General features: G+C 32.6%; 1 protein-coding gene across 1 annotated transcript; it reads left to right on the top strand.

Annotated features, from left to right (window-relative positions):
• Positions 1-214: 214 nt before the first annotated feature.
• On the top strand, positions 215-11475 carry LOC107851447 (agamous-like MADS-box protein AGL70). Its single transcript, XM_047401697.1, has 8 exons — positions 215-254; positions 1433-1592; positions 8698-8758; positions 9279-9331; positions 9409-9508; positions 10441-10482; positions 10997-11038; positions 11126-11475. Exons 1-8 carry the CDS (start codon positions 215-217, stop codon positions 11207-11209), a joined length of 582 nt encoding a protein of 193 aa, XP_047257653.1. The 3' UTR covers positions 11210-11475.
• The last annotated feature ends 6456 nt before the right edge of the window (positions 11476-17931 follow it).

Here is a 17931-nt window from a genome sequence, read left to right as displayed (position 1 = left end):
TCTTTCGATCGACGTTTAATGTATTTAATAGCAGATAATTATCTCTGCAATGCCGATCATAGCGCCACGTGGGTGGTCATAAACCATAGTACAATGCGGCGTCTATTCTCTATAAGTCCTCACCGGGCAATGAAAACTATATACTTTAAGTACATGATGAAAACTATATACTTTTCTGTTTAAATTTTTTATACAAAACTTTCCCTCTGCAATAATGGGAATTCAATTGCCTCATGTCGCTCGAATGCTGATCAGTTGACCTCTTCTCTGAAATGGAGTGAATATCAGTACCTTTTTCCTCATCTAAGGTATTCACTTTGTCAAATTAAGTTGAATCATTTTGGAGTTAGTCATTTATCTATGTTAAGTGCGATTTACTTAATCCTTCTATAAGGCTAACCCGTTAAGAAATATTACGTTTTCATTTTTGATTCTCAACTCAAACAAAAATATAAGATAGATGTCTTGATTGTGAATATTCTTCAAAATTAATATACATGCTTGGAGTTTAAAGGTTTATGCATCAGTATAGTCATTACGTTAAGATGAGGTGGTGATAAGGAGGGTCTGTAAAATCAAGTTAGCTTTCATGTTGTAAATTTTTTTTTACCACATATAAAATAAATGTATCTTGCATTGTCTTGCTCATGATATTGGATCTTTCTAATTTTTTATTGAGTATCTTATCATTTACTTAATTTTATTGATACTAAACGTTGTTGCTTCAAGCTAATCACCTCATACATCCGAAAAGCTCAAGTGATGAATACTACCAATATGGGTCGTCTCCATACATACACCTAGGGTAAGTTTTTTTAATCTTGCTTCTCTCTTCCTATGATTAAAAAGCCAAACAAGAACGGAAATAATATGAGCATTGCAACAAAGTTATAAGTAAATAAATAAATCTCTTTTTTTTTATAACGAAGCAATGGGATGACTCAAAGAGGGTGAAGTCGACAACAAAAGTTCTCACAAGTATAGTTTTATTGAGGATAATTGTGTAGATCGAGTTAAACATTAGTAACAATATCTTGTTTCTCTTTTTGCTTAAATATGGAGGTTTAAGAAGTAAATGTCTTCAATACATTCTCTTATTAGTTTGTTTATTAAATATTTGTTCACCAATTTTCCTATTTGCTTTAATCATTTTGTGAATCGTTTTCCTTTCGAAATTTATGTGGTACATTTATTCTTGCGTTTTATTTTTCTCAATAAATTATTCACTGTTTGATCATTAATTTAAGTTTAAATAAGTCTCATTAACATTCGACAGTTATTTATTAATTTCCTTTGATCTAATATATATTTTTTTACTAAGTACACTACATTGAAAAACATGATATAAGTTATTATGTAAGTAAGTCATGCAAATATTTTCAATTATTATAATTTCTTAATATTCCGTGCAACGCGCGGGTACGAATACTAGTTCAAGCTAAAAATTGTAGACAAGTTACTTTCTGTAAACGCAGAAAACGTCTTATCAAGAAAGCCAATGAACTCTCCATTCTTTGCGATGTGGATGTTGGTGGTGTTATAATCTCCAACAATGGCACTGGCAGACTCCATGAATTCTCCAACACTAACAGGTATATATAACTTCTTCTTCATTATTTTGATTCGTGTCAAATCGATAGGAAGGCATGTTAATTAACTATTATATGGTAATTATCTCTGATGAGTTGATATGTCTGAGAGAGAGAGTGATTGTTTGTGCATGTGATATGCAAGGATGTCTTGCACAATACGATTGGGAATGGAAGTTAACACATACTTTTTTTCAACTATGGTGATGATAACAAACAAGATTTTGGAGTTGAAATATTACTCTTAGAAAGCAAGTAAAATATATATGAAATCAAAAAATGCAATCCGGTACACTAAAACTATCACTATATATGGATTCTGGGAAGGTTACGAATTCTGGGAAGGGCTAGACTACAAGGGTCTATTGAGAGCACATGTCGTTTTCATAGTTTAAACCTGTGATATAACATGACAACAAATTAATAAATTTCTCCAAGACTCCCATCAAGTAAAATATAGAATAATGTGTGATAAACCAACAATAATAACTCGAATTAGAAATCCCAACACTATTTGAATCCTGAGGAAGCTTAACCTCTAGCAAAACCCAAGTCACATTCTAAGTCAATTCAAATTTCACAAATTCATAACAAGCTAATTAAAATAAAGATAGGGTTTATAATATCTATATTAAGGCTAAATTATCACATAAAATGCTTAATTAAATAACCCTACGTAGGCCCCAAAGTGTCATTAGCCACTTTCAAAGAGTTCAATTACTGCCGGTCATACCACTATCACGATTAAATGTAATGCAATAATCGTGATATGGGGTTGGAAGGTCCTTCTCAATGTTCCCATTCAGTGTCCTATATTCACAATGCGTGATGCTTTTGTGCAAGAAAATCAACTTGGGAAGAGTCCTTCCCTGCATTCAAGTTTGTAACATCGTGATCGTGATGCCCTGCAAGCTTTTGGTTCCTCGTGATCATGATCTCCATCTCGTGATCACAATAGTCTACTTGAAGCACAAACATGCGGCAGAAGCCTATTGTCCAAGGCTTCTCAAATTTGCTCCAAACTTTGTTTCTCGATCTTCCAACCATTCCAACAGCTCTAGCATAAGATGAAATTGTCCAAAGGATCATTAAACTAAGTATGGTTAATATCAACACTAGTACAACAAATCCTTTCTGACATTTTTCATCTTAGGCCAAATAAGTTGTTCTTGAAGAATAGTTGAAGCTTTATGTATACCAAAATGTCTCATCAGACCCTCACTATGTGCCTCTCTAATAAGTATCTGTCTCCAAGGATATTGAGGCCCATACACTTTTACCATCTCTAAGAAAATAACCATATCTTAGAAAGCCTTTCGTTCACCAACCTTTGCTATTTACAAAGTCAATCTAATGCTCAATTCCCCTCAAATGTGGTAGCTTCCTTGGCAACTCGTCGGGAATAACATCTTTATTGTCTTGAAAAAAAAAATAATAGAAACAATACTTGGACAAAGAGGGTCAATTCATTAGTAGTCAAAAATACAATTAATTTTTGTGTCTAAGAAGAATAATAGAAGGATTATGCTCAACCTCTTTCATATTACGTTTTGACTAACCAACATATTCATTTTCCCTCTAAATTCAGCATAGAGGTGGATTTTCTTTCATATTCTCACTTCGTACCTCCCTTGATGTGCCACTCTTCTCACTTCTCTCTCTCCTCAATTTTTGCCTTTTCTCTCAGTCCATTCATTTTCTTGCAATGTTGATTAACCACTAAGAGAGTAAAGGCAAAAAAGATTATGATTATTGTAACATGAAAATGCTTTTTAGTCTTTCATTACACCTTGCATATCTATCATATTGTTAATGTCGGCCTAGACGCAAATGAAAGCTTGCATTGACACTATATCACACCAAATTTGTCCTTGTTCATTACTATGTTGGAAACTTTGAGTTCCCACAATCGTTCAACCATTGGAACTTCTTTTCATGACACCTGGCCTTCATTTCATTCGAATTAGCAACTAGTAACAAAGTCAAGCATAGTTGGCTTCTTAATTTGTCTCTTGTAAGATGCCCACCAAATAGAGGCAAACGTTTCAAATTGAGTGATGATGTGGTTGACCTTCATGACGTTTGACAAATTAGACTTAAAAAGATGACTGCACACCTGATTACCCAATCCAATTATTCTTTGGGTCACTACTTATTTTGAAAGGTGGAAGTTGCATTGATGGTGTTCAACATGTTAGGGTTTTTGATCGGATTTTTTTTATCAAATTTAAGTTTTACTTTTTTTCTTTTAAGGAAAATAAAAGTAGCCATAATTACTTTTACTTTTCACTAAAGGAAAATATAAACCTCTTTCATATTTGGCTAACCTCTTTTTAAGAGGAAAGATTTTGGACCTCTATAAATAGAAGACCTCCTTCTCATACAACAACACAATACTATCCACAATGTAGTCGTTTAAGAGTCTTGCTTAGGGGGAGATTTTCTCTCAAATTTTTTTTTATACTTTTTTATTTAGTTTTTAATATGTAGACCAATTGGCCAAATCATATCAATAATATTATATTTTAGTATGCATTTATTTATCATTTAAATTATTGTCTTCATGGTTTTGCAAAATATTATCTTCCACATGACGCCCTCTCGATTTCGAATCCAACAAGTGGTATCAAAGCCTATGGTTCAATCGTTCGATGGTTCAGATTGAGGACATATTGAGATCAAAGTTGCAACCAATTTAATGATAATGAAGATCTTTGTCCAGCTACATGTGGAGAAAAGTTTCAAATAAATTTTCAACAATGCTGCTGCTAATCCATCTTTAAAACCAAAATCAATTTTCAACCCATGTTTATGGGCTCCAACTTTCGACCCTTGCTAACTTTTAACGTTTGGTCTCCTTTCAACTCGTGCATATACTTTTAACGCATGAGCTTCACTTTTAACATGTGCTCACTTTCAATGCACAAAACTCTACTTTTAACTCTGTTCACTAATAACACAAGGCTTCAATAATGTTAACCCATGCTTTTATTTTTAATGCATAGGACTCTAATTTAACCCCTGTCAACTTTTATCATGGTAAGCAACAGTGATATACGAAGATCGCGTGAAGAAGGAGGATCAAGATTATTATTTTTTCAGAAAATTAAGCCAGAAAAGAGAGATTTGTTAGGATTTTGTCTTGATTTTCTTACTAAATTTGAGTGTTACTTTTTTTTTTTGAAGAATATAAAAGTAATCATAATTACTTTTACTTTTCTCTAAAAGGAAAATATAAACATCTTCAATATTTGGCTAACCTTTTTCTAAGAAGGAAAGTTTTGGACCTCTATAAATAAAAGACCCTTCTCCTACAACAACACAATAGTATCCACAATGTAGTCGTTTAAGAGTCTCTCAAATAGTTTTTTATACTTTTTAATTTAGTATGTAGGCCAATTGGCCGAATTATATCAATAATATTTTTATGTTTTAGTATGCATTTATTTATCGTCTGAATTATTGTCTCCATGATTTGAAAATATTAGCTTCCGCATGACGCCCTCTCGATTTTTAACCCCACACAACACCCTTTTATGTTTACCATGGTGTTAGTATTGTGGTTGTTCATAAGGTTATTGTTGGTATGTTATGGTTATGGATATTGTGATGATCTAGTGGAGGACGACTTTGGTAGCCTTAAGAAGGATTCATCTCTTTTAACATGAGTGGTCGACCTTGTTGCAGCACTCTACGTAGGTGGTTTGGTGGTAGTGGTGTGGGAGAAATAGTCGAGGTTTGACTCTTCCACTGTGGCCTGAACCATCCACATGCTTATGCCAACTCCTTGGTTTTGTTAATGAGCATTGGTACTAACCTAATGAGTAACTTCTCTTCCTCTAAATTGTTCACCCTTTGGTTCATGTTGTCAAACATGACCTTCAATTTTATAAGAGCTCTAATAACATCACTTAGGGATGGTTTCACCTTTAAAAGTTGAGGTTTGTTCTCTGCTGTTAGTTATGCGTGCTAACGAAACAAGCGAAAAAATAAGTAATATCAAATCCTCACCAATCACTCCCTTAGTGTATATACACCAATTCATCCCAATCAATCACTTGTTTATCACTCTTGAAGTGCTGGCTTTTGTTCACTCTTTTGATCTTCACTAAAGCCTTTTTTCGCTCAAAATTGCCACATAATTTAAGCCTAAGCTTCACGTCAAGTTCCTTTCATATTTGGGTTGGAGTGGAGTTGATGCGCAAGCAAGCCTAGGCAATTTAAAGCTAAATTGGTCTTGAAACAATGAAGTCCCAACAAAGATGAAAGATAATTAAAAGCTTAAAGTAAAACTAGAACGAAAAAGAGTAGTTAATACTCGAGAACTAGTTAAACATAAGTAGAAACAAGTACTTGCAAAGTGTTAATGTCTTAGAATAACCAAAAGAGATGAAATAAGAGTGATAAATCACATATTTGAAACGAAAAATTGTGTGTTGAATGCTTTCCGCCTATCGCGATCACAAACAATGCTGGAATCTATTTTCGGTGGCTGTGGAATGTTTCTTGTGACAATGGAGAACCATTGTTTCATGGCCAAAAATGAATTTCTGTCACCATGGTTGAATTGTGGGCGTCCAAATCTAGATACGGATTTTCGCTACAAAAATTTTGTAGAAATACTCTAGACATTGAACTTGGGCCTTCACAATCGCAGTCTTGAATGTCGCGATCTCTAAAGTTTAAAAAGGGTTCAACTTCAGGTCATTGTAGGTAGCTGCTCCATTTTTCAGATTTCTTAACCTAAATTTGCTTTACCCAAATTTTATTCGAATGGACTCTGTTCATTAAACATTGAATGCAAGTTCTTACAGAGGTTTTAAGCAATTTTTACAATCACTACTCAAATCCACACATTAAAACTTGAATTCAAGTCAAACCAACTTTGGAGCTTTCAATAATGGTGGTTTTGAAATTTTTCAAAGTACTAGCAACAAGCAAATCGACAACTTGCATAAACTAGTTGTTGTAGCAATATTATCCACAAGCAAATCTCCCAAAACATTTCAGAAACTCATAAAACCTTTCAGAAACTCATATTCAAATTTGAAAAATTAAAGAACGACTTTTTGTGATTTCATGTAAATACCAAAAAAATTAACAAACAAGATGTGAATTGAAAGATCTGATCTAAGAAAGCAAGTAAAACATAGCTAGATATAATATTTGATAAAATAGTAGTGGTGCTTATTTGAATTATATATCCTAATTACTTCTAACACCAATCAAACAAGCACCTACATAAAACTACTCGAATCCCCAAGAGCAAGCTAATCTCTTGCAAATCCTTAGGAAAATGCAAAGTTTACTCCAAGATCACCTCTAAATCTCACAAGGTGAATCTCCAAATTTAGAACAAGCTTATCGAAATAAGCTATGATTTAGAGTATCTATACAAGGGTTAAATCATTACATAAAGTGCCTAAAATAACCCCAATATAGGCCCGAAAGTGTCACTACACACTTTTGAAAAGTGTAGTTGCAGCGCGATATGGGTTCCCAAATTATCATCATTTTTGTAAGATTAAAGCCTTAAAGAAGAACTGATTATATGTACTAATTGCAAGTTGGAAATTGAGGTATGTAAGACTAAAACCTCTCTTTTTCCGTTATAAAATGACCTCCCATTCGATGTTTTCCCTCTTCTATGAGCCCATGCAATCCACGTTCCATGAAATGCTATGAGTTCTCTATGATCGAGATATATCCTTTATGACTTATCTATGAGTTCGAATTCAGGATTTGAAGTTTGTGGGTTCCCTACATTAACAAAAATAAAAACAAATAGTAGCAAAGGGAATTTGAACCCACAACCAAGAGGTCAATAAAACTTTTACAAGCCCATCTACTCCACTAGACCAATAACACAATATGTTTATGGGTTCCCAACTCATATATTTATTAGATTTCTCTATATAAATATTAGTTTCACACGAAAGTTACTAGGTTTCCGAGACCCCCCACCTAGACCTGGCACCCTGGATCCGCCCCTGTGCATACTCAATTTAGTGATAATAAATGCTAAATATCTAATCAACTTTCACAATATGATCATCTCAATAAAACAATGTAAAACCAAATAAAGCGACCCACATGATCTAACTAGATACTTCCAATCAATCCAACCTAGCTCATGCTTGGCCCCTCACACGAACGAGGTGGTTTAAATGCACATAAGAATCACATATAACATATTATTTGAAAAAAAAACAAGCACACTACGTGTCAAAATTTCACTTGTCACCTTGCACTTTGAAAGTAGCTGAAGATGTACCTCTTGTCACCCTCCCCTTCTCCTAATTAGGGGGTCCTGCTTTCTCAAAAAAGTTCACTTTTCATCTTTCTACATTTCTAAATTGAGCTTTGTTGATGTTAGCTTTGGGTTCCCTCATTTTTGTCATCAGAACTTCCCTCAGCCACCACTTCTGAGTTAGAAGTGGTCCTTCACCTGAATGGGACCACCGTTGGAGTTTGTTGTGGCAGCTGGGTCCTTCGCACTTATTCTTGTCTCAAATTTTTTAGGGAGGTTTGAGTATCGTTCCCTCTTGTGCCACTTGCTGATTCTTAGTAATATTCCTTTGACTTCTTTCCATTGAAGACACAGTTTTGTGGATATTACTTGGGATATTGCCCAAGTTGTTTTTCCCTTTTTGGGTCTCAACACTCAAATATTGTTTCATATTCCACTTCGCAAGCTACTTTTTCCATTTTACCAGCTTCATTTTGGATGTCAATCATGACCTGGATATCAATCTCCACTTTTATTTTAGCTGTAGTTGATCTTGTTTTTGCTAGGTGTTGCTTTATCAATTATAATGAGTATACCTATTGAAGCGACACAAGTTTGGAATTCTAATCCATATTGGCACTAAGGTGGTTTCCAAATTCCGTTTGAAGTTTATACTACTTAATTAAAAGGGACTTCCCTTTTGGTATCCATGCAGAAGATATTTTCAATGGTTTAGTGCCTAATGCCCAAAGGGATTGAACACCATAAAATATGTTCAGAATTTTCTGTAACACTCTAGTTCAAACCTAACAAATTGATCTGCTTCTTGTAACATTTTCCTTATCCACAAGCAATTACATCTGACATTATATATTCCAGTGTGACAGGCATCCTTCAACGATATGAAAGCCACGTCGAAACAGAAAAAGAGATCTCTGAGGTATTTGATTAGTGCACTATCTTGCCTATAATTAAGTTCTCAATTAAGCAAGCAATTTGGTTACTCGTTCCTTCACTCTGATGAGTAGCAAGTAACTCTGAACATGTGTCGTACCCCCCACAAAAAACCCAGATGCAGCCTGCACTGGTCAGAGATCAATATCTAGCATAATTATTTTCAGATGAACTGTGAAATACAAGTAATTTCCTGCTTTTTAATTGGTCTGAAGATACTAATGTACACGTTAGCTTTGGTGTGCCAACTCTAGGACTGGAAGGTCCAAACTACAAATGATGCTTACTCCTCATCATAGTGCATCATAAATCATGCTGCTGTTGTACCAAGTGTGGGTATCAAAAAACGAAAAGAACTTCTCGTTACTCGACTAAAATGACTTATGCTAGACATGCATAGTATTTTGTCAAATCATCGATTCATTTATTTTGCAATGTATCCATAATATCATTTGGGTGTTATTCAATATTATCTTGAATAATCATGCTTGCATTTTTGGACACAGCACTCTAATTACTCTAGCATGAAAATCGGAGAACTTCTACAAATAACAGAAAGGTCCTGATCTTATATTTCACCTTTGTTTCTTAACGCTTATACCATTGACGCTCTTGCCTCGATTTGAAACTGGACAGGCAACTCGAGGAAACTAATGCTGATGGTCTCACTATCACTGAACTTGTCCATTTGGAGAATGAACTTCAAACTGCTCTAATACAAATCAGATCTAGAAAGGTCTTTCTACATTCCTCTGTACCTTGCCCTATAGGAATTGCATGATGTTGAATTCTGGTGTATAAATATACATAAAAAGTAGCAGCTTCTCTTCTTAGTGCCTCTATCTTTACTAATACTAGAAGCTGTCACAACGTCGATATGTTTTCAGGCATGAAAACCCTTGGGTAGAGTACCTCAATGTTGTTTTCTTTATCTTTATTTTATTAAAGGATTATATTTGGGCACTGAAATGGACAGGTCCCAAATTCTGTCCATCACAAAAAGTTAAAAGTTTGTGTCAAGCCTAACAAATTATGGTTAAGCTGCTGCATAAGTCTGTCTAGTCTGGGGCTAAGTTGTTCGGACTTGGGTGCGGGTGTCCAATACGGGTGCAGATTCTTCATGATCTCAATTTTAAGATTCGGGGATATGGATCTACGTATGGATACGGGTGCGGGAATCGGCTAAAACTAATTCAAATATCTAAAAGTAGAGTTATAAAACCTAAATTATAAGATATTATGTGGAAAACTTGAGGAGAAAATATTGATCAAGAAGAGAATCCTCAAAAGAGATAAAAGGAAAAGTAGTAACATAGAAATTTCACCTTCGCTTTTATTTTGATAAAAGAAGTCATTAAATTTGTCCAAACTTTCCCTGTCAATTTTGGTCAAAGTAACCAAAATCAGCTGATCAGATTGGGTACGGATCCCACACCCACACCCATGTTGTGTCGACACGGGTGCGGCACCGAAAGTGAAGAATCCGAATAACTTAGGTCTGGGGTATAGTGCACCTCTACAATGGACATTCCGTCTTGTAGAGCTAAGCACAATACAAAAAATTCACTGTAGGAATCCTCCATGCAACTTTTTGGTAGCCGACTCAATGCTGTTTTCATTCACCACTCTCGTGTAACTCTACACGTTCTAATAGTTCTGTTTTTGCAGACACATTTGATGCTTGAATCTGTTAAGGATCTTCATGAGAAGGTATGCTTTCATTTCCATTCGCACATCCTGAAAACTAGTGTTTCCTGAAGTCATTAGTTTGGTTTGTGTGTCTCTACCAACAGGGCTTTGATTCCCTGTCTTAGTCTCTCAGATTAAGGTGCATTTGATTTAGGTTTAGCTTATTCAAACATTCATATATTAAAAAAAAACTAGCATCTTTTCATCTACTAGAACTGTACAATTCTGTTGTCGGAATTCTTCCTTTTCCCGAAAACAGCGCGTAATCAAGTCGATCAAAATCTAGGCAGTAGCTTTTGTGGAAAAGGATTATAAAGGGCGGAAAACATTCACTTGTCCTCATCAGTGTCTGGATCAGACCTCATAGAATTGTCTTTGCTCCTTCAAGTCGACAGAGTTAATAGGCATCCCTGCTTTCTGCTGCTCTTATATATGTAGCTTTGTAATCAATAGTTCTCATCAGATATCTATGAATTAATATCATGTGAAATTTTCCATTAGACTGCACATTATCGATACCCCTTAATTATTGCAGGAAAAATTGCTGCGAGAGGAAAAGAAACTTCTGGAGAACAATGTAAATCATACCTCACAAAATCTGCTATCAAAAATTAGACCTCTTTCATGTTTTTCGAACTAACTAATTAATACGCTATGCATACAGAGAGCTCAGATGAAGAAAAACAGAAAAGTGAATGATATGTCTGACCTTCCACCACAGAGGGTAACCCTGAATTTTCTCAAGTGATATTATTATCGGCATATTTTTCAGATCGCCTTGCTGTGGCTCCAGGCGAATAACCTGCACAAGACGTGCATTTCCTGTATTTAGTAAGTACCATTTTCGTACATGTAATGAGCAGCAACTTCAGAAATAACAAGCAATAATGTGTAGTGTCAGTGAAACTACTTGTTCATGGCCGGTCTTGCCATACTAAATCAAGGTCAACTCTGAATACTTTTTACCACATAATAATAAGGTGGCAAGGTCGGCTATCCGTACGACCATGTATTTACTACTTATCACGCTGTAATCTTGTTGTTTCCGTTCTTATTTTTGTTTCTACTTATTATAAATTCTCTACATGACATCATATATCCTGTAGCTGCTTCACATAGTTTGCAACTTGCTAGCATATGTTTTTTTGCAGAATTCAATGTTATATAAAGTATTGTATATAAGTTAGCTTTAAATTCACAAAAACTGGAAGGAGTGAGCAGTACTTACAAACTTTAAAATGGAAAGCCGGTTGTTGGAATATTATGTTATGAGAATAGTGAATAATTAATTAATTCAGTCATCCAAAACAACAAAAATTGAGCAATTAGCGAAAAAACAGAGAGAGAACAAGGCTGTTTGAACACTGAAAATAAAAGTAGTTCGGTGTACTTAAGCTTTGATTTTCACAGTTAGTGATCTCCTAACTATATGATAGTAATTTTACCAGCTTCAAGATTCCGACCAAAATTCAGATAACAAAAAGGGTTGCAGGGAATAGGAAATACTTGCAGATTCATGAACAAATATGATGCAGCTGCTCTTCTGAAATATCTAATTAGAGCGATATCTTCCTTCTTAACCTCTCTTCTCCCTGCCAAAAAAGAAAGAAAAGAATCATATTTTTATAGTTATTAATAATTTATTTATTTTTTAAATTTTTTATTAATATGATTTATAGTTATAAAAAGATTATTACTTTAAACTGCAACTATTTTTAAACGTGGCACGCAATTTTTCTTTTAGATATTGTCCCGAATTCATGTACTGTTCGTTTGTACTTGTTAATAATTATCTTTATGAAAGAAAGGAGAAATTTTGATAAACATTTTAAGATATATATTTGTTTATAATATTGATATGAGAAGTTTTTAAATATTTAAATTTTAATTTTAAATATTTAAATTAATTTAATTTAATTTTAAAAATTAGTTAAATTTATTTTAAAAAATAAAATATAGCAATTATTTTAGAACGAAAGGAATACAAAGTAACTCTTTTTGTTTGATTTTAGTTTGGCAAGGAGTCGGAATGGGTTTAGGATACTGAATATGGATTTTAGGAAATTTAGTAACTTTTGCACATACTCTTTATTTAAATTTTTGAAGATTTATTAAATATATAAAAGAGTATCAATTGAAAAAACAATAATAAAGCAATTACTTGAACGGACCCGATTAAGTTTAACTGACCTTCCGTGTGGGATGTCAATTTCCCTTTGGCATATTAAATTCATTTCCATTTAAAATTATGAGAAATTCATAAATTTCATTTCCATTTAAAATTATGAGAAATTTATCAACTTTAAATTTTAAATTTATTTTATGCATAAGTTTTCTTTTAAAAAAATAAATTTGATAACTTTAAATTTAAAATATGTAAAATATCTTAAGATATTCTTTAATTATGATTTTAAATAGATCATACGAAAACCAAAATCAATTTTTTTTTTAAAAAGTAAAATAATTATTCTTTTCGTCTCATTTTATGTGACATTTTTTTCTTTTTAGTCCCATTCTAAAAAGAAAGCAAACTTGTTATAGTAGTTAGAACAATTTTAGTTGTATTTTTTTTTGTATCGGTAATGATATATTTTACAATCATATAAATATTTAAAAATTATTTTTACTTACAAGCTTTAAATTTTATTTTTTTTGTTCTTAAAATACCTTATCAAGTTAGATGGTATTACAAAAACTAAAATAAAAAAAAGTTGATTTTTTTTTTTAAAAAGATAAATAAATTCGAAACGAAAACAAAATATGATGTCCAACCCCAAGTAAATGAATAAGGGACCTCAACAGGGAGTCTTAAGTGGAAAGAAAATCAAATGTTGGTCAAGAGAAGAACATGATCAATAACCGCTAAAGCTGCTACATAACGTACGACAAAATTCTTATGCATTTTTTTGTCAATTAATGAATATACTTTTTATATTTCTTATACTTATCTCACTAAGGCCAATTAGCAATTGTGATATAGAATTTCATGGATAGCGTTTTAACGTATACACGTGTATTTTTATGTGAGATCTGATATGCTTTTTGAATTCGTGCAAATAAAATCATTTTACTACTTTAAAATTATTTTTTTAATAAAATAATTGTAGTCATATAAATGATCAAAGAGTAATTTATATCATAAAGAGAAAATGATCTGTTATATTCCTCAACCTTTAGTCAAAATTTTAACTATATACTTAATCTTTAATGTGACCTATTATCCCCTAAACTTATTTTTACCGAATTTATTATCCCTCAATTGCTGACGTATCACTGGACGTGATTACACGCGCCCATAAACGCATCAGTTGACTTTTTTTCACTTTAAAATCATTATTTTTTGATTGTCACGTCTTTATTTTTAATAAATATTATTTTTTTCTTAATAAATATTGTCATGTCATGTCTTCTTCTTCTCTTTTCCAAGACAAAAGTTGAAGAGCTTATTAATGGAGTTCTTTATCTTCCTCATTAATGGATTTTTTCGAAACCAAGAAATTCTTTTTGCTTCGAACCCGAAATCAAGAAACACTTGAACTAAGAAAACAATAAGAGTTCTCCGATTAATGAATTCTTGAATGAGGAAGATGGGGAACTCCGATTCAAAAAACTTGAAAAAAATTAAGAACTTGAATTCTTGAATGAGGAGATGAGGAAGATGCTAAATTAATTTTGAATGCAATTGATTAGTTCTTGGATGCTATTGAAGAAGAAATGCCACTGAACCCGAATTAACTTGAAAAAATTTAAAAACTTGGGTGTTTGAGGAGTCAAGATTATATTTTGACTCTATTGAGTAGTCAAGATCAGACGCAACAAGAGCAGAAGCATTGGGTGTTTCCTCATAAGTTGTCTGTTCAACTGAGTCGTCTGCCCAATCAAAATTGATTTCATAATATGGAACACAATCATCATCCTCAGCTCGTGAAAACATGTTTAAAAGAAGAGAAAAGTCATCATTTTTTCTAGATTGCTGTTGAACTCCATGCAAAATCACCTTATTCAGCTCAAAATGTCTAGCTGCATCCTCCATGTCCAATATATCTTCCCTTAGGCAAAGGATTCTACTGTTGCCGCAAGGGAAATCAAGTGACCTAGGATCTGATAAACAACAACCATTCAACCAATCATAAGTTCCATCAAGCATTGCCAATATAATTAGACAAGAAAAAGAAAGATAACGTTCTTGGATGGCATTGAAGAAGAAGAAGGAGATGATGATGATGAAAGAAAAATAATAATTAAAATGGAAAATGGGGAAGAAAAAAGGAAATAATAAAGTTAAATTATTAATTTTTTTAGAGTAAAAAAATAAAAAATGACGTGGCATGACGTGGCGGCGCGTGCATCACACCATATTTACAATGATTGGTTGTCAGTTTTGGGGGTTTAATAATTCCACTTTAAAATAGTTTAGGGAGACAATAATTCCACTTTAAAACAGTTCAGGGGGGTAATAGGTCACATTAAAAGGTTGAGTATGTAGTTGAGATTTCGACTAAAGGTGGGGGTAACAGACCATTTTCTCTATCATAAATTTTAAAAATCATTCATTTATTTTTAAATTTTGTGTCAAATAAAAGAGCGTCACATTAATTAAAAATAGAGAGAGTATATAATATTTGATACACTCTCTGGTAATTTTTACTTATCACTTTTTGACATGACATATCTATGAAGAAATAGTTATTAAAGTGATTATTTTACCATATTATTCCTATTAATTGCAGTTTAGAGTGATGTCCTGAAACTATTTTGAAGAATAAGTAATTAATGTTAAGGTTAAAATATAAAAAATTCTTTTGTCTTTTTTGACATGTCACAAAGTAAAAATAAAAATTCAATTAGAAAAATAATAACAAGCAAAATCAAACGGAGGAAGCATATTCCTCAATTATTTTGTTTTAGCTTTAAGCAAGAGATAATTTGATATATGTATAATAGAGGAATTAGTTTAAGAAAATAACTAAGTTTTTTAACTCAAGTATAGCCCAAAATGAACTATCCACAAAAAGAAATTACGCAAAAATAATCGTATGTACATGTAATGTATTGATATTGTATAAAAATTATACAATATATTAATATTATATAAATAATTTATTATTATGAAATAACTAAGAATAAAGAAGAAGAGTAGAGAGAGAATAGATAGTAATTCTTATTTCTCTTGAGGATGAGAGATCATAAGATTGAGGATACAATGAACAAAACCTCTCTATTTATAGGGACAAATACTCTTAGTTTCTGACTAAAAGACATATACTTCAAATCCTGATAGATATCAACTAGATCTTAATAGAGCTTAACAGATTTTATCTATAATCTTGATAAACATTCACTATAATGTAAATACATTTATAACACTCCCCTTGAATGTCTAATTGATAGATTATGTGTTTCGTTAAAATCTTACTAGAAAAAATCCAGTGAAAAAAAAATCTTGAGAAGGAAAAAGAGTACACGTCTCTAATAATACACATTTAGGTTGCCTCATTAAAAACATTACAAGGAAAATCAGTGGAACAAAACCTTGAAAGAAAAAAAGAGTACAACGCGTATTTGTTCCCCCTAATGAGAACATCAATGAAATTTTGCATCCGATCTTGTGCATCATCTTCTTGAAAGTTGCAGTTGGAAGAGACTTGGTGAATAAATCAGTCACATTGTCACTTGAATGAATCTGTTGCACATTAATATCACCATTCTTTTGTAGCTTATGTGTAAGAAAAACTTTGATGAAGTGTGCTTCATTCTATCTCCTTTTATGAATCCTCCATTAAGATGTGCCATGCATGCTGCATTATCTATGTATAAAACTGTGGGTATATTATCACATTTTCCTTGAATGAGATGTATCATGGATCTCAACCATACACATTCTCGGCTATCTTCATGAATAGCTATTTTCTCAGCATGATTCGATGAAGTGGCTAGATAGACTGCTTTGTATATCTCCAAGATATAACAATATCTCCACATGTGATCACATTGCATGTTTGAGATTGAGATTTATATGGGTCAAATAAGTACCCAACATCAACATGACCAATAAAATCAGGACTGCAATCTTTAGAATAAAATAAGATATCATTCTGATGCCTCCTAGCAGGAGCAGGACTATACCTTACTAACAAATTAATTGAAAAGGCTATATTAGGCCTTGTAGTATTTGCAAGATACATGAGTGCACCAATTGCACTAAGATATGATACATCATAACTAATCCAAATTGGTATATTTCTCATTTGAGCAAATAATCTATTGCTTTTGGAAACTCTTCAAGAGTTTCAATAATTTTCAAGCTATAAGCTTATACAATATAAGGATTATAAATAAGTTTTCTAGAAAATTGTATATGCTTCAAACATTTTGAATCCTTAAATAGTTTTGATATAAATTTTGTCAAGCGTCAATATTCAACATATCACATGCGACATTTTCAAGTGTCTAGATTGCAAATCAAATAAGTTTTACGCTTACTAAGATGCATCTTTTCATGTCACTTAATAAATCTTTCTACGTCAGCATGCTTAAATAAACGTAGAATTCAGATCCTCGTAATCTTTCACAATATTGTGCCAATATTGTATCAAAGATATTGATGATATATTATTCTGTATCAGTTCAGAGTGTGACATAATATTTTTGAGATCTCATCACTTCATTATTTTCAGGTACCTGAACCTCTCATAAGGTTTCATGAAGTATTATGTCGCAGGCTGTTTAAGAGCATATTGTCTTCTTATTATAATTATTTGCTCCTTATCCTTTTCAAGGATCATTTCATTTGAAACTGATTGGTGTACCATGCTTCAAGCATGCATAGACTTTGTTCTTCAAGGACACAAAATAAGAGCACTTGCAACTTAAATATGAGATGCTTTCGGCATTTGACTTAAATTATTTTTTGTATGAGGATCTGATGATAATTCCTAACATATTTCATAGTTGCTTATAATCTTCCCCTTATGCAAGGAAAACTAACATACATCCTCCATTTTATTTAAGGAATTCATCTTTGTGCATCATGGTATATTCATTAATCGTATACCGCACATTAAAATTATTAGATGGAATAGTTGGTTCCTGACCTTGAACCAATTAAGAAGGAAGAAATAATCATAATTTATTTATCTAATGCATACAAGTGATATCGTATGCAACATATCATATTTCAGACCAACACATGAAACTTTGTTCTCTTTAGCAATGATTTAGCTATTTATCGAAGGCATTCAATGCCAAATCATCATCATCAAGATTGACTTGATTACACAATCTGAAAATTATGCTCTTAACTCAATTTTATTAAGCAAGCAACTTTATGAATGTCAAACTTCAGGTTGACAATAAACTCACATGTGATCATCTTATAACAATGCATCTTAATAGATCGCATGAAAGGTGAACGGGCCCATATTCACTTTTATACTTTTCAGATTTTGAGGGATCAAATCCCAACATTAG

This window comes from Capsicum annuum, chromosome 12 (assembly GCF_002878395.1).
Source record: "Capsicum annuum cultivar UCD-10X-F1 chromosome 12, UCD10Xv1.1, whole genome shotgun sequence".
NCBI classification, from domain to species: domain Eukaryota; kingdom Viridiplantae; phylum Streptophyta; class Magnoliopsida; order Solanales; family Solanaceae; genus Capsicum; species Capsicum annuum.
Note: the sequence above shows the minus strand (reverse complement) of the source record. Positions and strands in the feature narration are given on the sequence as shown.